Source organism: Psittacula echo, assembly GCF_963264785.1.
Source record: "Psittacula echo genome assembly, chromosome: 21".
NCBI lineage: Eukaryota > Metazoa > Chordata > Aves > Psittaciformes > Psittacidae > Psittacula > Psittacula echo.
The window spans coordinates 6,718,588-6,739,538 of NC_137757.1; the positions used below are offsets into that span (position 1 = coordinate 6,718,588).

General features: G+C 53.6%; 1 protein-coding gene across 9 annotated transcripts in view; it reads right to left on the reverse strand.

The window, feature by feature from the left end:
- Positions 1-15,354: 15,354 nt before the first annotated feature.
- LOC308228756 (zinc finger MYM-type protein 4) overlaps positions 15,355-20,951 on the reverse strand; it is a 34,988-nt gene continuing 29,391 nt past the window's right edge. For 7 of the 9 annotated variants that reach the window (XM_080632305.1, XM_080632303.1, XM_080632302.1 and 4 more), the window contains 5 exons: positions 19,922-20,073; positions 18,568-18,679; positions 17,240-17,488; positions 16,996-17,125; positions 15,355-15,563 (listed from right to left, as the gene is read on the reverse strand). In XM_080632305.1, the coding sequence (XP_080488431.1) occupies positions 15,356-15,563; positions 16,996-17,125; positions 17,240-17,488; positions 18,568-18,679; positions 19,922-20,073 (851 nt within the window). In that variant the 3' untranslated portion in view covers position 15,355. Of the gene's footprint in view, positions 15,564-16,995; positions 17,126-17,239; positions 17,489-18,567; positions 18,680-18,706; positions 18,875-19,921; positions 20,074-20,951 lie in introns of those variants that run through there. The other 2 variants (XR_013958253.1, XM_080632306.1) reach the window with 2 other exon arrangements.

Below are 20,951 nucleotides of genomic sequence, written 5' to 3' on the forward strand. Positions count from 1 at the left end.
TCAGGGCTGGGTGCGTTGGTGATTGCTGCAGGGAGCAGTCCCCTGGCAGGAGTGCAGGCCGTGCTTCCCAGCTTCCTGTTAATGGAAGAGGGAATTAAAACCTGTTGCCACCATCACCTTCAGCTGAGGTTGTTTTCTTCCTCCGTGCGTTTCACTGTGGGGAACAACTGTTGGGTTGGGGTGCTTCAGCTGGCAGCACTGCGTGGGAAGGCTGGGGTTTGGGGGAGCTGTGGCTTTCCCTCTGCACCGAGCGGCTCGGTTAGGAGTCAGTGGGGATGAGGGGATGACTTCCTCACTCGTTAGTCATTTGTCATCACCCAGCGCAGGTCTGTGACAGAGCACAGTGCAAGACATGGGGCTCCCATTGGTATTCCCTGGCTGTGCAGTGCTTTTCCTCGCTCCTCATCTTAACCCTCGGTGCCGAGGAGCACTGAGGGCTGCACAAACAGGGAATACTCCAGGGGCTGCACCCTGGCCTATGGGAGCATGAGGACCTGGGAAGCTGCTGGAGGCAAGGAGATGCTCCCAGGCTGACGTCAGCAACTTCTGGTCCAGTGTAGGAGCCCCTTGGCCCAGAGAACAGAGCAGGCTGTTCAGTGCACCTCTCCCAAGGCAGGCCCCCATAGGCCTTACTTTGGAAGGAATCCCTTGGCACCCTCTCCCTGTGGCATCCCTGATAGCGCTGCTGGTTCATTACCTGAGTGCCATGAGCAGGGCTGACCTTGCTGGGGAAGGTTTCTGCATTGCTATGCACGATGATTTCACAATTAGAGGCGCTGGCTACAAGTTACCCGTGTGTGGAAGGAAGTCAAAAGCTGAGCATCAGCTTCACTTGGGTTTGTTTTCAGCGCATTCCAGCACCGGTTGAGGACGCTTGAGGCAAATCCAGTCTCATTTTTAGGCAGTTTGCTCTTAAATCTTTTCTTCATTGTGCTGGGGGGGCCTGCCCAGCCTGAGCTCGGGTTTAGCAGTGGTGGTGGTTGCAGCATTGCTTGGATTGAGGCTAAAAGTCGTTCTTTTAACCAAGTGTTCTCGCAGATACCCAGGGCAGGCGCTGTGCCGCGGCCCAGCCTCACCGCGTCCTGCGCCTGCAGCTGGGGGACGGCTCCTAGGACCGCTGAGCTCTGGGGGTGAGAACTGGAGGCTCCCCCTCGCCCGCAGGGTCCCGGTGGGCGCTGAGGGACAAGGCTTTGCCTTTGCTCCAGCTCTGGAGCTCGGTGGGGCTCCAGGACCAGCGCAGCAAGCGGGGCTGCCAAGAGCTTCCTGACACAGAGCCAAGTGTGCGGCAGCCCCGTGCTGGAGGCTGTGCTCGGTGTCGGGAGCAGGAGCTGCCAAGGTGCGTGCTGCAGCCCCAGTGCTTGTGTTCTGACCCCTGCTCTGTTTGCCTGCCCCTGCTTTAGCACAACCGTAATTAGCTTCTGCTACTTGAAGTCACCTTTCAGCCCAAGGGCTCTTGCCCCTGGTGTCCTGCTGGGCAGGTACGGAGCCTCCTGACCTGCTGTGGGCTGTTTCCTGACACCAAGGCAGGGTCTGACTGTGGCTTTCACTGGGAAAGCAGCAGCATCAGGGCTCAAGCTGCGCCCACACCTGGGGTAACTGCACCTCCTCGTGCGGCAAAGGAGCGTTTATTTGCAGTCCTTGAAGGAGATGGAGGTGGCTGCCCAGCTGTCCCTGTAGCACCACGGCAGCCAGAAGGGATCTGATGGCACCGTGGGACATGGATATTTCAGAGGGAGGAGGAGACTCACCTTCAGAGCCGCCCTTCTGTCCACTGCACATCTCACGTGGTCCTCGGGTTGTGCTGGAGCCCTTGGAGTTCACGCTGCTCAATTGTCACCTGAGGATGTAAGAAGCCAAATCTGCCGGCTCCCATCCTGCCCCCAGCAGCTGCCTTCAGACTAAGCCACCCCAAACCTCCCTAGGCTTCAAACAGCTCCTGCTGGATTCGGGTGGGTGTCGATTGCACCAGCCCCAGGGCAGCACAGGGAGAGGGTTTCTCACTGCCCCAAGGGCAAAGAAGTGCTCCTGCCTTCAGCAGCGTCACCTCCCCGAGGTGGGGTCTGCGTCTGGTCTGGAGGCTCAGAGCACCCCCAGGCTGCTCCTCTCGGGCAGGTTTGGTGTCAGGAGCTTCACAGCTCGAGAAGCTGAGGCCGTGGTGGCCGTGGCCGAGGCAGCAGCTCCAGGACGCTGCCCACCACTGCCGGGGCTGCCCCAGGGTCTGATGCTCAGTGGTCCAGGGAAGGGGGCACAAGGATGCGGTGGGTTCAAGGCTCTCTCCTCTCTCCACGCACGTTCTCCCTGCTCTGCTCGCGCTGTCCTTGCTCCTCGCGTGGGTTTGGTGCCGCTCCCCAGCACCTTTCTGTCATCAGGATCCCCTCAATTGCTGCTGCTTCGCCTCCTCCCACCGGAGCCCCAGCGCTGACGAGAGCTCTCACTCCTCACCTGGGGTGACGAGGTAATGACTGAGACCCCTGTGATGATGGATGTGGGTGCTGCAGGGATGCCGGTGGCTCCTGGGACACCGTGGCACCGCTGGCACCCAGCATGGCCCATGACTGCGGGAGCTGCCCCAGGAGCAGCCAGGGTTTGCCTGGAGTGCCCTGTGCTGCCTCATCCTGCTGAAGCAGCGCCCTGAGGGGTATCAGGCTGTGATGTGAGCGCTGCGCAGCAGGCCCACGGCCACCATCGCCCTCCATCCATCCCTCCACGGGTCCGTCCATCCGCACAGGGCCCCGTGTGCCCGCTGAGTCCGTCTTTCCATTGTTCAAACAATCTCTTTTCCACACTCAGTGCCAAAGCCTCCCCGCTTGCTCCCGCACGCGCCAGTATATTTAGCTGCCTCTAAGCCTCTACCTTCCCTTATATAGGAGAGGCCAAACGAATTTCGCACTCTCATTATTAATAGCCCGAGAGGAGCTCTTAGGAGGCTGCCAAAAATAGCAGCAAACAGAGCGCACCCGGCGTGGGGAGGGCGCCGCGGAGCCGCCGGGACCGCCGCGGGAGGGACGCTGCTGCTTGTCCTGGCTTTTCCCTTTGGGAACCACTCTAAGGTGTCTCCCAGCCTCCTGCCCCCGCTGCAGCCCCGAGCCGGGGTCCCCCTCGCCCCGCCGGCTCTCTGCAGGCAGAGGTAGGCTGAGTGGGAGCCTGGGGACAGCGGGGTACCCCTGGACCCCCGGGCTTTGCTGCTCTGGATGCTAAAAGCGCTGCCCCACGGGTGCTGAGAACACCGGCCCGGGGATGCCCGTCCCTGTGGGGCTGCCCTGGGCTGGGGGAGCTGCAGCCGTGACCGGTTTCACCCTCCCGAGTGCTGGGCCCAGCTCTGCCCATGGCACTGCTCCAGGACCCCCGTCGTGGCGCAGGGGACACGGGCAGGCAGCGGGGGGCAGAGGCGGCCGGGTTGTGCGCGCTGGTGACAGCCGGGTCCAGCAGGGAGATGGGTGCTCAGCAGGGCTCGCCCGTGCAGCATCCCTGGAGCCGGGCGCACCACGAGCCACGCGCTGGGGCACGGAGCCCGGGATGGGGCGTGCGAGAAGAGGGCTACGGGGTGCCCAGCGAGAGGGGGGTCTTCACCTGCACCCGGAGGCACCCGCATCCCAGGCAGGGGCTGCCTTAAATCCCTCCCTCCTTCCCTCCCTCCCTGGCGAGGAACTTCTCCCGCTGAACTGAGGATGCTGCAAGCTCCTGCGGACGAGCCGGAGGAGTCCTGTGGCAAAGTCAAGGCGAGCGGGGAAGCAGCGCGCTCGAGCCGGGAGTCCCCGCAGCCCGCGCCGCCGCAGCCGGGCGGTGTCACCTCCAGCACCGTGAGTGACCGTGCGGGGCGTGCGGGGGGCAGCGGGGATCTCCCCGCCGGCAGCGTTTAACCTTCAGCGAGCCCCGCGCGGGCTGGGGATGCTGCTGCCGCCCGGCCCCTGCCTGCAGCTCAGTGTGGGCACGGAGGGGACCCGTGGGGCTGGGGTCAGCGCAGCTCCGGGCCAGCCCGGGAGCAGGAGTGAGGGCAGCAGCGAGCTCTGTGGGGCTGGGAGCACCCCCGGCAGGTCCTGGCCGCGGGGCGGTCGCGGGTGCTGGGTGCTTGGGTCCGCAGGCAGCGGAGCAGAGCCTGGCCCGTCTCCCGTGGGTTATCCCCTGCAGTGGGGCTCGGCCACACAAAGCAGGGGCACCCCATGCCAATGAGATGGGGCAGGAAGAGAAGCCCAACTCCCGGGCATCCCAGCATCGTGGTTTGAACGCACAAGGAGAAGCCTGAGCACCACGACCGGGTGCACCAGGGCTTCACGGGCCGTGTGGTGAAACGGGCAATGCCTGCAGGCAAAGGGGTGCAGGACGAGCAGGGTCCAGGGTGTTCTCCAGGCACCCTCCATCAGTGCTCCTCTTGCACCCACCTCCCTCCTCCTCGCTGGGCCTTGCGGTGCTGCTTTGAGCGGCTGCCGCAGTGGGTTCGCTGGGGATGGATGAGCAGGGGGGAGCCGCTTGGGGGGGCAGCGCAGAACAGGGAAACTTGGAAAGGCCCCTGCGAGGCAGCGACTGCAGAGCACGGCGCTGGGGGGAGCAGGGGGAAAAGCTGCTTCCTTTTATAGACAGGTTGGGGCTGTTGGGTGCTGTGCAGGATCCTGGATGCCACCACAGCCAGCCCCAAGCAGCCCCCCCGGCTCCTCTGCCTGCCCCCTTCAAGGCCAAGGGCCCCTGGTGCCCACCAGCGCCCTGCCCAGAGCCCTTGGGGGTGCAGGATGGAGCAGGGGCACAGGGAGCTGCAGAAGAGCCTCTGCTTGGGGATGTGCCTGCAGCCGTTAAGGGCAGCGCTGGGGCTGGGGGCTGCAGAGGGGCTTGTGCTGGTGCCAGGGAATGGCTGGGCACAGGGGAGGGGGGGGGGGGGGCTGCGGGGCAGGGCAGGGGCTGCCTGGGCTGGGGGAGATGGGCAATGGGCGCCCTGGATGCAGCGAATGTCCCGTTTGCTGAGTGCAGCCCAAGGTCACCAGCGGAGCCCGGCCGAGGGATGCAGGGGCCGTGCGGTGGGGTCGGGCCCGTGCGGACCCCCGTGAGCGCTGGTACCTCCAGCCCTGCCATCCTGAGGCTGCCCAAGGTCAGCCGGGGCCGATGGAGCTGCTCCACGCGGACAGGCTCTGCCTCTGCGCCAGGCACTTGGGTCCTGGGAGCTGCGTCGCAGGGGGGCCTCAGTGCCAGGTCCCCGTGTGGAAGGTCCTGGGGTGCTGGTGGAGCATCCCTGGGGCTGGTGCTGTGCTGGCTGCAGCCCTGTGCCCCATGGGGATGTCCGGTGGCTCTGGGGCCCACGGAACAGCGTCTCTGCTGCCTGTGGGTGCCGTGAGCGTGCGCTTGGCACCCAGCGGCTCCTTGCAGAGAACTGCAGCACGTGTGGCCGCAGCTCCCGGCGCTGAGTCACGGCCATGATGTGTCCCTGCCGGGGTCCTGCTCCCCCATGCTGCGAGGGGACAGGCCTGGGAGCTGCCATCGCACCGCTCCAGCCAGGGATATAGGGGTCGGAAGGGCACTGGGGATAGGGAGGCAGCAGTGGGAACAGGACTGATGGGGGGCAGAGCGTGGCTGGGCCGTGGTGATGCTCGTTCCCTCCATTGCCCTGACCTGGGCACTGTGCTGGGGCTGGGGAGCTCCCCCACAGGCCCAGTAGGGTCTGAAGCCCCTGAGGTCTCAGCTGCGCCTTCCATGGGCAGTGGCACCTCCAGCCTCCTCTGTGCAGAGCTGCAGCATGGGGAGAGGGTGCTGGGTGCCCCCAGTGCTGGCCTCAGAGGCACTGAGATGCACCCACTGCTCTGGTGCATGGGCTGCAGCAGGGAGGGGGACAGGGTGGTGTGAGGGGTCCTGGGGGTGCTGCAGGGTGCTGGGATGCAGCTGGTGCATCCTGACCCAGCACCGCAGCCGCAGTGGGGACCCTGCCAAGAGCCAGGGCCGATGGGGTCCCAGCTCTGCGGGCTCACAGGACACAGCCCCATCTCCTCAGTAGTGCTCCAACGCCCAAGAGCCGAGCCTCGGGCACGTCCTGGAGCACCCCAGCACCCGCAAAGGGCAGCCACCGCCCCGCAGTGGGTGCATCGCCAGCCTGAGCATCCTCCGGCTGGTGCAGAAGCTGCATCCCGGGCACATGCGTTGGCCGCGGCCGTGTCCTGCTCCCCAGACGCGCAGCTCCCCCTGCTCCAGGGTGGCTGCGGGCACTACTGGTCCATACGGGCAATGCCACCACCAAAGGGGGATGCCCCGGGGGCTGGAGATGCTTCGCCGCGGCCGCCGGCTCCTTCTAGTGTCCCATCCCCCGGCGCTGATGGTGCCCGTCAGCCCCACGCTGCCCACCTCTCCCTCCCAACCCTACATACTTCTTCATATGCCCATATGGAGTCGGCCGGCGTTATGGAATGTTAAGAAGTATGTATCTTTGGGCTGGGACCCCCGCACCGGGTCCTTCCCCACCAGCACCGCCAGCACCGGCACAGGCAGCGCCTCCGGAGAGACGATGCGTCCCTGGGGCTGGTAAAAAGGAACCAGATCAACTTGCAACTGGATTTGGTCCCCTTCAACCAGCTGCAGCGGCGCATGCGCTACGGCACCCGCTGCCCGCTTGCTGAACCCGGCCCGCGGGGGGGGGCTGGCTGCGAGCCCCGCGGCCCCATCCCGTGGTGGGATCCAGGAGGTAGAGGGGTCCCTATGGGGGCAGCCCTGGGGTCCGGCCGCTGGGGACGGGGCAGCTGCAGCGCCGCTGGCTCCGGCTCCCGCTCCCGCTCCTGCAGGGCCGGGATCCGGGCGCGGGGCCGGGAACTGGGGAAACCGAAACCCGTTTCTTGGGAATTCGCTGTGTGACGTCAGGCGCGGCCCCGCGCAGGCCCAGGCCCGGCCCCGGCCTCGGGCGGCGCAGGGACAGGTCGGTGGCGCTGGGACCCCGCGATGGGGGCTGGCAGCAAAACCCCCTTGGGGGCGGAGGAACAAAAGCTGGGTCTGCTCCCCATTGGGCTGGGCCCCAGGGTCTGGGGGGAGCTCCTGTGGGGCGGGGCAGGGGGTGGCCGTGAGCGCGCAGAGCTCCTGTTTGCTGCCCTAGGAAGGAGCTTTTTGTTCTCGCTCCCGGAAGGACCGGGCTCGGCCCCGCTCTCGCTCCAGCCATGGGTGAGCTGCGCACGGGGGCGGTGTGGGGTGCGCACAGGGGGGGCTCAGGGGTGGGCGAGTGGGGTCTCGTGGGGCCGGGGCTGGCCGGGGGGGGGGACTGGGGAAGGGGGGAATCCGGGGCGGGGGGGGCGGGCACCGGGATGCTCCGGTGGGCAGGAGGGTCCCCGGCGTGCGGGGAGCCCCTGGTATTGCTGCCCATTGCTGTCAGCCGGGCCAATTGACCGCCCTCAATGTCTCTGTTACAGATCTTGTTGGCCCTGCCATCGGGGCGGCCGTAGGGATCGGTAAGGCACCGGGGACACGGCGATGGGTGATGCTGTGGGGAAATGAGTCACTTCCCTGCGGCTTCGCGCTGCTGCTCTGCACACACAGACCCCTCTCGGGGGGTGCTGCCCCTTCCCCTTGGCCTGTCCCAGGGAGCCCGTTGGTGCCCCAGGAGGGGAGGTTTGGCCACGGGACCCTGCACCACTCCGGGCTGCTCCGGGCGAGTGGGAGCTCTGCCTCCAGGACCCCTCGTTTCAGGGCTGGGGGACACAGGAGTGAATGGGGGCTGGGGACACGCGTGTGCCTGTGGGAGGTCACCGCTGCTGCTCTCCCGTGCAGGGGTCTCCGTGGTTGTGGTGCCCGCGGCCTTGTACGCTCTGGGCTTCACCGCAAGCGGAATCGCAGCCGGATCCGTGGCCGCCAGGCTGATGTCTGTCACTGCCATAGCCAACGGTGGCGGTGTGGCTGCCAGGAGCCTGGTGGCCATAGGGCAGTCGCTTGGTGAGTGCTCCTGGTGCGGTGCTGTGGGGCAGCCAGGGCTGTTTGGGCTTCCCCTGGGTGGTACCAGCAGCGTGGGGAGAGCTTGGGCTGGCTACAGGAGCGGGGGGACCTGGGGTCCCGTCTGCTCGGGGTGCCCGTCGCCACCCCAGTGGTTGTGCTGGCCATGGGGATGCTGGATGGTGAGGTCTGGGGGGCTGCGCCAAGCGATGGGGCACAGTGGAGACCCCACGCCGTGGCTGGGGGGGGCTCAGGCTGATTTCTGCTCCTCTTTCTCAGGGGCAGCAGGACTCCCCACGTCCGTGAAGGCTGTGCTGTCAGCCGTGGGAGCTGTCATCGGGGCTATCGCGTACTGATCCCCCGCATGCCCACCGGGACCCTCACGATGTCTGCCGTGACCCCCCCCAACCCGTCCCCACGCTGCGATCCCCTGCATCTCCTCCGTTCCCCTGTATCGGCTGTATCTGACCCCCAAATAAACCCCGCCCAGCGCACAACTCCACCGGGCCGTGACGCGCCGAGCGGGGACAGCCCCGGGGCGGGACGGGGATGGGGCGGGGCGGGGCGGGAAGGGAAGGACCCAGCTCCAGCTGCGGCCCAGGGTCCATTCGGGACCGGCGGGCAGGGAGGCAGCACGGCGGGCAGGTACGGCGGGAGGGGCACCCCGCGGTGCTTCCCCTCTCCCGTCTCCCGTCTCCCGTCTCCCGTCTCCCGTCTCCCCTCTCCCGTCTCCCCTCTCCCGTCTCCCCCGGCCCAGCCCTGCCCTGCCGCTGGCCTCGCTGCTGGTATCTACCTGTCCCGCGGGCAGCTGAAGGGGGGAAGAGGTGGGCTGGGGGCGGCTGCAGCCGCCTGCCCTCCCTCTGCCTTCTTCTTTAGCCATGGTGGGTAAACTGATGGGAGCAGCCATCGGAGCCACGGTCGGAGCAGGTGAGGGGCGGGCGTCAGAGGAGCCACGCTCGGGGTCGCTGCCCAGTCCCATCCCCGGGCTGGCAGTGGGGGACAGGGTCGGGCTGGGGGGGCTGCTGCGAGGGATAGGGCAGCAGTGGCCTGTGGCTGGAAACCAGCCTGCACCTACTGCTGCAGCAGCGCTGCTGGGCCTCACCTCCCTCTGCCCCCCCTTTGCTGTCCTCTCTCCTCTCCTCTAATCAGCTATGTTGGAAAAGATCTTTCAGCTCATCCAGTCCAACCCAGCACTGCCAAGGCCACCACTAACCCATGGCACTGAGGGCCTCGTCCACATGGGTTTTGACCCCTTCCAGGGGTGGGGACTCCACCGCTGCCTGGGCAGCCTGTTCCAATGCCTGAGCACCCTCTCCCTCACCAATCCCTCTCCTCCGTTCTCCCTGAGGGTTGGGTGTCCCCATCCCTGCACCTTGTGCCCCTTCTCCCCACCCTGACACCTCTGTGCTTTCTGGGAGGCAGGATCCACGGCGCTGGTGGCAGGAGGAGATGCGGTCGCCGAGGCCACGCTAACCCTGCAGTGTCTTGCTTGCAGGAGTGGTGCTCGTTGGCATCCCGGTGGCCGTTGGTGCACTGGGCTTTACGGGAACCGGCATCGCCGCCGGCTCCATTGCTGCCAAAATGATGTCAGCAGCTGCCATAGCCAACGGGGGGGGTGTGGCTGCCGGCAGCACCGTGGCCGTGCTGCAGTCCATTGGTGAGTGGGGAGGGCAGGGGACCTGCGCTGGGTTCATCGCAGGGGTACGCGCTCGGGTTCGTGTAGAGCCGCAGCAGACCTTCAGCCCATTGCTGGTGTGAATCGCCCAAAACCGTGGGGAAGGGATGAATCCACGATGTGGTAGGAAGAGTCGGGATGTGCTGGGTAGGGCACCAAGGCTGAGGACTCAGGGCTGTGCTGCAGGCATCTGCTCTTCTGGCAAGAGCAGCGCTTGTGTTCATCAATGGTGCTGGCTGGAGCCAGAAAGGGACAACAGAAAGGGGCTGGTTGCCCTCATGGAGCTGTGTGCGCTCCTCAGCATGGTCCGGAGAGGTCCTTGGTTATCTTTGCCCTGTGCTGGGTCCCTCAGTGGGCAGCATCAATGCTCTTGGAACATCACACCTCATTGTGTGTTTGCAGGAGCTGCAGGTTTGTCTCTTGGTGCCAAACTCGGGCTGACATCTATCCTGGGGTCATCCGGTGCAGCAATTGGTGCCAAGTTGTCCAAGGGGAAGGAGAAGCCTCCAGGTGATGAAGACGAAGAAAGCCAAAACAGCAATGAAGATGAGGAGTCTGATGGTAGCATGGCAGGCAGTGGGAAGCCCCCTGAGACCCCAGCAACTTGCCCACCCTCATAAGAGCTGTGGCTAAGCTTGAGCAATGAAACCAATAAAGGTGATCTGCAGGCAGGGGTATTGTGGTTGGTGTCCCAGTACCTATCAAGTGCCTCAGGATTTGCAGGGGTCCAGGAACAGATTTTAGCTGGAGTTTTTATAGTGCTGCACTTCCTCCCCGGAAGGCTGTAGGTAGGTGTGTTATAAACTATGTTGAATTCACACAGTGGTGGTGATGGATGGCAGACTGGGCTGGCATGTGCTTTGTGTCCTGTGCTGTGCCCCAAGCGCAGATGAGCAAGGTTCTCGATGGCAGCCAGCTGGGTTTCAGTGGCTCTTCTCTGCAGTTAATTACCTGAGATAAGCAACAGTCAGTAAGTGGCCACAGTATTGCCCCACTGCTTCTGCCCTTCACACACCATCGTTCTTCATTGTACTTCCAATTTTCCCTTAAAATTTTTTCCTTAAAAATGACTATCCCCCCCACCTTAAAATCTCTGCAAGTCTGCTTTTAAGCTCAGATTCCAACATGATACAGGAAATGAGGATGTACTCTTTTATTAAGGTTAAAGGTTTTTAATCACTTTTCCAGAATACAGATACGATTCAAACAAAAACTATTTTTGGGGTCTCCATAATTCACTTATTAATACCATACATTGAACTCTATAAACTCTCATATAAGAAAAAGTCTTTTTTTTTTTTTTAATATAGGTTATGATGCACTGGTGACCTATTTAAATCTTTTGAAGTAACACTTTGCAGTTATATAGCACCTTTCATCACGGGGCTGCAAAGCATCCTACAGAATTTAGCCTCATAATGCCCAAACGAGGTAGGAAAGTCTGGCCAATTTACATAGGGGTACAACCGAGGTACAGACTGGCAAGGGACGGAACATGAGGCTTCAGTGGTACAGCGGGAGTGAAGTGTCCACTGGCCCCTGGGCTGTAGGATGAGTTGGTGGCTTAACTGGGGAGAAAGTCAGAAGTCATCACCCACACCCTCCTCTGAAAAGCAGCAGCCGGGCTCCCAGCAGGTCAAAAAGGCCTTTCCAAAGGTCTGGCTTTTTGTGTTACAGATGTAGAAGAGACAATAGAGAGTCCAAGGTTCACAGGCCTAAGTCCCCTAGGTGTCCTGTTTGTTGGCGTGTCGGATAGCTGGCTATGAACCATAAAATTAACCTTGCTGTGGTTGTTGCAGCCTCCCCATCCCTAAGTCTGGACACCGGGAAGCTGGGCTGGATTTGTGTTAATGTGCACTTGGGATGCATTTTGAGATCTGGTGTTTGATGCTTTGTTTAGCTTGACTGTTTAATTGAAACAAATTCCCTTCTCCCTGCAAGCAGGCGATAATCTAAGCTATTTCAGGGTTTATTTCTTTAACAAAAAACATACCTCTGGTGAAAAATCATCAGCTTAGTGAATGTTATGTCCAATGGACACTAAGTTCTGCAGCTAGAAGAATCCAAGATACCCAAGTTTCTTTGAGCCTTTCTGACTTCACAAACCATTCCACAACGCTGCAACTCTCCCTTGATCAGAGCTAGCACTCGGCTCGGTTAAGAATGTTTAAAACAGATGACATGTGGAGGAAAAAAGGGGAGAACCCATTGTGCTGATGGAAGCAAAACTCCAACCTAGACAGCGAGTACAGTGCTGGTGGGTTGAGAAGAGCACTGTATGGATGTTATAGACGAGCATTTGTTCTGCTTGCTTGTTTTTAAGGCAACAGTGAAACTTGCTCAAGGGACTGAGAAGAGTTACTGAGATTGTTACCAAAACCTGAAGACTTTATTGCACATTCAGAGTCCCTTCTGTGCCCCTGGCACTAAACCAGCACCGGTGGAGCCTCCCCGCTGCAGGAGCACACCCTGGGGAAACGTGAAATGAGCCTTTGCTGCTGTTTCATTTCAAGCCTCTGAGGAGCTGGCTGGAGCTGACTGCCAGAGAAATCCAGGGCTTTCTTTTAGACAGTGCTTGGCAGAATAATTTGTAAGATAATTCAATTTGCACTTAATTCTGCGGTGTTCAGCACGCGCTGTTTCCTTCTTTAGTCAACCAAAGCCAGGAGAGAGCAGCAGGTTTGCAGTGAGCACCCCTCGCAGGGAGAAGTGCCAGGTCATAGAATCATAGAATAGAATCATTGAATAGTTAGGGTTGGAAAGGTAACAGCCACATTCCAGAAGCACTTTAAACAGAGATCTCTGCAAAAATCCAAAGAGCCAGCACTGAGAACACGCGTGGTAAGGAGTAACATGATACGCTCGCTGCCAGGCTCCCAAACCAGGCTGCAGAGCTGTGCCATGAAGGGGTTAAACATGTGTCTTGCAGTGGGACAGCACAGAGATAGAAACCCTGTTAGCAGGAAGCATCCTCTTCAATTCTTCTTTCCTGTTCCTCTGTCCACCCTGAGACTACAGCTTGATTTGTTCCTTAAAAAAATATTTCAAATAATAAATGTTGTTGCATGGTCAGCAAATGATTGGGATCTATCGATTATGAACAACTTAAGTGCTCAGAACTTTTGATTTTGTGTGCAAAAATCTATTAATAATGTTAATCCTTCAAGGTAATCCAGCTTGTAAATCAGTGTGAACTCCAGCCAGGCTGACCAGCAATTCCTCAAGAGGCAAAAATAGCCCAAGCACACCCCGGGCAACAAACACTGTGGCCAAAGGGCCTCCAAGCAGAAGGTATCTGACCAGGGAAATGAAAACTGAAACTACTTCTTCTGCTAATTGTATCACTGAACTGAACTGAACTGAACCCCTTCTCAGCTCGGAGCCATGAAGTAAGAGCAGCTAGCAACTTTGCTTTCAGCCAGTCAAGCTTAAAAGTGATTTATCTTTTCTTGCTGAGAGAGCCTGAAAGGCAAACGTCTCATTCCAAGTACCTGGAAAAAAATAATGTACGTGAAAGTGTTCACAGAGAAGAAAGAGCGAGGGACTTCAGAGGAAGAAAATGAGCAATTTCTCATAAGATACAAATATACTACTTTATGGGAGTATTTCTGTTAATGTCTAGTAAGTGAAAACTCAGATGTGGTATTGTTTTTTAGGCAATCTCAACCCAACCAAAGCCTGCCTCCCCCAGACAGCTTATCCTAACTGCTCCCTTGCTTATTCCCTGGAGGGGAGGGATGTCAGGGAAGGAGGGAGTGAGAAATCAGCCAAAGGGATGCCCAAGAAGCACAGAATTCCCAGATCCCTTCCCTCTCCTACTGCCAAGGTTCGTGTGCAACAGACACAGCTCAGACTTCTTCAGTCCCCTACAGACATGCAGACTAATCCTTCCAGAATGATTTTGTTTTCCCTGAAATGTTCTATCAACCATTCCAATCCAAAATACTGTGCCTGCTATTTCGCTATTTAACTTTGGGGAGGGACAGGTTAGTGTTCATGGAACAAGGTATGAGTCTGCAGGAGCATCCCTGAGCTCCAAGAGCCTGGGTAGTTCACTGGCAGGGTATGTATTATGGACCGCTAGGCCAGGACATGGAGAAAGCAGCGTCTTTGATCAGAAATGACAGACACAGATGGGCTTTGATCAGACAGAATCAGGGGCAGGTTTACTTTTCACATAGTTTTCTGTATTAAAAAATACATCAGTGAAATCTGTTACAGGCAGGGACAGGACTACCGAGTACACGACGTCAATAGACTACTTTCTGATTTTATTTTTTGTTAAATTACTTTTGTTACTGCTAAAAAAATAATCAAAAAACCAAACAAAACCAAACAAAAAAAAAAAAAAAAAAACACAAACAAAAAAACAACAACAAAAAAAAAAAAACAAACAAAAAAGGAAACAGAATTCAAGGCTGTTGATTTTCATCTCTTGAAATTTTAGTGACAAGATCGAATATCAGACCCCTGTTACAGATGGGTAACTGACCAGAGCTACATGAAAACCATACAATTCTCCTCTTTAAAAATAGTTTGGGTTTCCAGTGAATTTGTGACCAGTGGTCACCAGAAACACATATCTATAGCTTGAGAAAAGGGGAGCTACAGACAGTATCTGATAATGTCCTGTCCTCCAAACACAACGTGGGAGCTTTTCTCTTCCAAAAGACGCAGTAACAGCCAAGCCTTAAAAAGATGTCATTTGATTTCCAACACTATGACTAAATCTCTTTGGGTGGGGTGGGAAAAAAACACAGTAATTTTCTACCACAGTTCAGTTGTCAAAAGTAATACTGCAGCCTTTGCACAACGCTGCACGCGTTGCAAAGGTGGAAAGAGAAAGAGTGAGTGTATCTTCCATTTGAAATGACAAGGCCCTCCAGATTTGCCTTATAAAATAACCAAAACCATTGGAGTAGGGAAAGAGGAGAAAGGAAAGCTGCCTTAAGGGAAAAACAATTTCCGCGCACCACAGTATTTGCTAGATTATATCAACAGACTGCAGAGCTACTGGGCTAGGGAAGGGATGTCTGCACATACCCCAGGACAGTCACTCTCCTGTACATACCCCAGAAATGTTCATCCCGTAACATGATCGCTCTGAAGTTGGACCTACAGCACCTCTTCCACGTCGAAGACCAAACAGAGCTAAGAGTTGGAATTGGCCTGGACCGAGAGCTAGATTCTGGCATCGTGTGACCCATTTAACAGCAGCCAGACAGTTGTCCATTTAGACAGCCAGTGGCTTCTGCCTTCCTACCACTTGATCCCAGTTTCCAAACAAAAACAACTATAAAAGCAGGTGTAGGTGTATTTATGATGGAAGGTGGCTGCCTGAGCACCATCACTTCCTCTCCTGGCCTTGTGAAGAGCTCTAGGAGCTCCACGCGTTCTTTGGCAGCAAGGACTGCCAGCCACTGGGCTGAGAAGTCACGTGAGCCACAGTCTAGCTCTCCATGCCCAATATTGTTATGGTAGGTTTCACACAACCATTTTCCTTTAAAATATCTCACAACTGTTTTAAATCCTAAACAGATGAAGGATTTATGCACCACTCAAATAGGTTAGTTCATCTGGAATTTGTTCAGAGGACTTAGCAGTGCCACAGGACGTTGGGTTTTGCAGCTTACACAGCTTGCTTCCTTCCAGTTCCAGTTTGTACATCCACTGTGATTCAAAATATGCCTGTAGGTGACATTATCTTGGCTTTTTTGATACACATTTTCCAAAGGCTGGACGTATTCACAGTTTGGTGCTTCTGATGTGTAGTCAAAGGAAAATACCCCACCTCAGTTAGTCTGATAACTCAATATCAGAGTCCTCTGATCTGACTTTGGCAAGTTCTTCGTGTACCTCCCTCACCATAAGAATACGTGTTAACATGATGTCCAAGGTTCCTGGGTCTATTGGCAATGTGGAATACCACATGGGGCTATTGGGTACACAGGAGCGCTCAGGTTGAAGGTAAAATACATCACTTCTCTGCTTCACACTTTCAGAACTGTCAACATAAAGAAAGCATGAGCACATTATCGAAAGGCAGCATCAACAGTCCTACTCACAAAAACGTGAAGGAGAGACAGAAAAGAAAATGAAAGTTACACTGAGATGATGACACTAATCGGAACAGCCTAATTAAAATCTCCTTGTTACTGACTTGGCTTCCCCCCTTCTATGTAGGGAACAGTTAACTTGTTTCCAGGCCACTCAGCATTAGAAACAAAGACAATTACAGAGACTCCTTTACAGATGTGCTTCTTCAATGACAGTATCATCCAATTAATGGTACTAGCATCTTGATATGATTGATAGATGCATTTGACAGTCAATCTCTGAACGAAAGGGGTTCTAATTTGCCAGAACTGCTGTGCAGTTCGGCACAGGGAATGTTCAAGAGCTAGTAAAACTAAATCCTAGCTGGCCCGCTCATGGTGAGGAACGGTAAGCCCATCTGCTTGAAAGACTGGCTCTGAGGCAGCTTTCAGGCTCTGGTAGGAAGACACAAAACCCTCTAGAGCAAGGATCCCTTCTGCCTGGCTTTGAAATATTCACATTAAAACAGCAAAGTGAATTTTTACTGCTGCTTGCACCACTGCAGGGGCTCAGCTGTAATATATGAGGAGGAGCATGACAATGTTTTCTCAGTCCAAGGACTGCTAAAAGTTTCTAATGATAAGCAAGTGAAGCCAAGGGAGGTAAGAAGAGGGAGGCAAAGAGTCGAGACAGATGCTATGCACATCTTTCCTAAGTAATGGAACTATCGGTAGTAAGCTCAGTAGGTGCATTTTTGATGGTGATTTATTTGAATTTTCGCTGACACTAATGAGATGCTGCTTCATTTTTCATGTGTATTTTCTTTGAAAAGAGAAGAACATCATACTCCACCTGCTCAATGATCTATTGGAAGTTTATATAGAAGCAGGCGATTCCTATCTATGTCCTTGCCATAAAGTCTTCTTTCTAACTTCTAAATACAAGTTAATCTCACATTTCAGCAGGTAAAAGCTATCAATCAGCAGTTTTACCTAATTCACACTTTTCCTACCCTCTTTCACATGATGGCAGGATACTAGTTAGAATCTTCTCAAAAGAAGGATCCTGTATGGGAACTAAAGGATGTAAGAATGCCATGGTCACTGTAGTAAGGCCCTCCATTTACGTTTATACCCAGTGGATGTGTAAAGAAGCATTTAAAGAACACACCCCTCTCTACTCTTGTCTCAACACCAGTAACAAATACTTAAAACAAACACTGCTGAGTCTAACAGCAGTGCTGATGCTGGAAGTGCTATCACCATGATTCCATTCACACTGAGAGACCAGTAACTGCAGAGAGGAACCCACAGCACAGGCACAAAAGTTCTGAGTGGGATCTTTGCCCAAACGCCTGTTCTAATCTATACACAGATCAAAAATCAGGTTCTGCCACTTACCATTTTGATAAGTAAAATTCATAAAGTCGGACTGGACATCGCAGGGGATTATCCGTATTTTCAGCCATTTCCACTGCTGCTGGAATCTCCTCATCTTCACTGCGTTTCCTTTTGCCTACAGATAATTTATCTGGATACACAAAAAGGGCACCACAGAAGTTCAGAGAAAAACAGCACCTTAAAAAAAAAGGAGCAGACCATGCAAATATAATTGCCAAACCAGAGGTGATCAGAAAGCACTCACCTGATTCTACCTCTTGTTTTTGAAAGGGTGGGAAAAACCGTAAATATGTCATCTTAGTATTATACTTCAGAGTTCGGGTGCGCCTCATAACATGGGCAAAGGACAGTTTCAGGTGCTCACTGACATTCTTTAACTGGAAGTATTTGGTGTTGAAGAACAGAAGCGTGTTCAATAAAACAATAGGGGAATATGCACCCAGCTGTTTACATTCCCACAAGTGTTCCTCTTCAATTCTCGAGAACATATAACCTAGAAACAGTGGGCAAAGAAAAAAGAAGAGTGTTATTTATGCAGTTTTAGGCTGCCCCTACATTCAGTTTCAAATGAACAGCTTCTACAGGCTGTGTCTAATCTAGAAGATTTTCAGACTTTTTCCCAAAGCAATGGAAACATCATACACGAGCAGGGTGGGAAGGCAGAAATGAGTCAATTGAGGAGGCAGATTTTGCCAGAGATGCATGTAAGTCCTCTTTCAGCTAATCTTCTACCTTAATGAACTGCGTATCAGATCAAATTCAGACCTATCATAAACAATTTTAATACCGATAAACCCAAGACCACTGCATCCACAAACATAAGAGGGAGCACGGAGAACCAAGTTGTGAACAGAATGATCTTCCAGCACCTGAAGAATGGAGATAAGGCTATAAAGGAAGACTGCAGACACCAGCAGAATCTTACTAAGTTCTACTTTCACTGTATTAAACCACAGTCAGCCAACCACAAAAATGTGTAATTCCTAAGATGTGGAGCATGAGTTTAAATTGTACCATCTTTATATACAAATAGGCCATTGTGATTATCATAAGTCAGTTAGGAAAAGGACATATGGGGGGGTTAAAAGACATTTGTAGTGAAAAAAACCCAAGCCCCAGCACTGTATGCAGCACTCTATGAGTAACTGGATTATTTCTGTACTAAAGAAAAAGTTAATTTTCTAAATGGATACATGTATAGAATTGTCAACATCACTCAAGTTTCACTGGTACTCTGAAAAAAGATCTTACATACTAACACAGCTGGTGTCCAACTTGATAAACTGCATGGACCATAAAACTTGAGGGAAGAGAAGAACGAGCATGTTGACTACCAGAATGGAAGCTTTTCTTTGAATGGAGTTGAGAGATTAATCAAAGGCAGAGATACATGTAAGTGTAATCCATAACTGGTAGAGACAGGCATGAAATCCATGATGCTAGTCTACCACAAACAAGTACATGGTGGACAAAGAGGACACTAGAGTGAATGCTGCTCCATGGCACTGAGAAAATATTAGTTTATCATAAGGCTTTGTCATGCAGCTACACAAAACAAAATAATTGTCCTACCATTTGGAAGAATTGTAGGTTCCCAGATTTTCAAAAGTTTTGTAAGTTCAATCATAAACCTGGAATAGGGCTCGGTAAAAATGTTATCTATTCTACCATTCTCAAACAGGTACTACAAGAGAAAAAAAGGAAGACATACAGTTTGCGATTATATATAACATTGCAGAGAAGATACAGGACATCAGAGTCTTTTCCTTTCTTATGTCCCAACGTCTCATGGTCCAAAAATCTTTGCTGAAGTCTTCAGTGAGATATCAACTCAAACTTTCTGCAGGGACAGGGACCTCCCCAGTATGAAATGAGAGATCTAAGCAAGAATTATTGTTAATATTCCAAGCTCTCGAGCTCTTTTCTGAAAAATCATCACCCTCTGTTAAATACTCTTGAAAAAAGTCTGTCTAGAAAACACAGAAGAGTTACTGAGTATTTATGTGTTGAAAAGAACTTCACGTGCTACCACCTCCTGACAACAGACATAGGCCCAGAGCCAGGCTGCTGAAAGAGCTCAGCTTACAGCATCAAGACAAAGTCCCTTAAACTCTTGTCAGGCAGCATTTAAAAGAAGTTTTCTACAAGTCAGGAGTTTGTATCAAGAAATACATCAAAACCGGAACACAAAAACATTGCTGATCCTCCCAGACCTTATTAATGCCCAGTCAAATGAGAGGTTTTACAGCAGAAGTAGCTTTTGAGTTCTCATTTCCGAATGAGTGTTCAAGGAAAGGAACAAGCAGGCTATTCTAAAACCAAAAAAGCCACTAATAGAAAAATACTGAATATTGAGTTTTAAACAGATGTTAATATTATACTAGGTTTGTCCTGCAACTGTTTCAAGGCAGGTAGTAAGGACTCAGCTGATGACTTTCAGCATTCATTAATTTCAGTGCACTTACTCCCATTGCATTTTTTCTTTATTTTGCCAACACAGCAGGTACCTGTCTGGCCACTGAAGGAGCTCAGTCTTTGCTGAGTAACTTTTTCCTTGCATGTTAAAGAGCAACTCTTTGAGATCTAACGTTCCATGATAAAGCAAGTATTTCTGAGGAGCAAATCTTTCCTATACATGAAAAACGATCAAAAAGGTACCAAGCCTGAAGATTTGTGCCTAGGTAGAAACACCTTGCCCTCCATGCCACGTTCCTCCCTAGTATAGAAGAAGCCTGTTCATTTTGATCATAAAATGGTCCAGACAGATTAGTCCAATGTGGGATTAAGACAAGAATAAAGCACAAAAATGATACATTCTTGCCTCCTCTACAAAAAACAAGCAGCTACATGGGACTACGAATATAAAGCACAAATAACCAGGGCAAGTTCTGTACGTTCCCAGCAATACCCTAATTGTCTGAGTTACCTGCTGAATTCCAAGGCACAAATATAAGATGCTGTCAGGATCATACTTTTCTCCATTTGGTCTCCGCACCTCTTGAATAAACTGGCACAAGCCAAAACTCAGCTCAGCAAAAGTGCATGAGAGAATGTCCTCCTTGAGCTTCACAGGGCGAACTGTGGCCAAGAAAGTTGTTAGAAAAATTAACTTAATCCAACAGGTTAAATCTTCACACATTCCTTATTATTTCTTGTAGGCAGAAGTATTAAATCTTCTACCTTGTACCCTGTATGAGTAAACTTGTGAACTATTTCCTATCTGTTGGTTAACAATTTAATGAGGATTTGGCCGATAAAAGCCAAACCACCTGCATGTGCAACCAGTGAGTGCACTGCAAGTGAGTAACAAGCCTGCAGGTATTTAAAGCTGAAGTTCGGCAGTGTGCTGAACCCAAAGACGTAGCGTTGGCAATGACTGCATGCACCTGAGGCTGGCAGCAGAGGGTTAATAAATAGGTTTCACCTCCATAGCTGGACTCAGGGGAATCCTGAGTGAGAGCAAGACCTTGAGTATTTCCTAGTAGTTTTGGACATGAGTTAAGTGCAGGGAGATAGAATGAAGAATTTAATGGGACGTGTGGGATTTGGCAAGAGAAGCAGAGCAACCAGGGAACTGATCAAAGGATCTGCAAGGAAATTACCAGGTTTGGGCACTCCACAACTTACACAAGTGCCTGCTTGGGACTAACAAGGGAACCTTTCTGGGAGGGGCTGTGATGGACAGTTTCCTGGAACTGACTGTAATTATTTGTTTCCTTAGCCACAAGACAAAAACACAGTAACTCATGTGATTACCGTTCTTATGGGAAACAAAACCCAGCTGTTCTCATGTAATGACAACACAAATTCCATGTAAGAGGAAAAAGCAGATCTCGTTCTAACTAGAATCTTTCCCTTTGGGATCTTTCTTATGTAAGCCCTGTCACAGTCAGTCCTACACACTGCAGCAAGTATTTAATACGGTTTGCTCTCTTCCCCACCATCCTCAAGAAGCT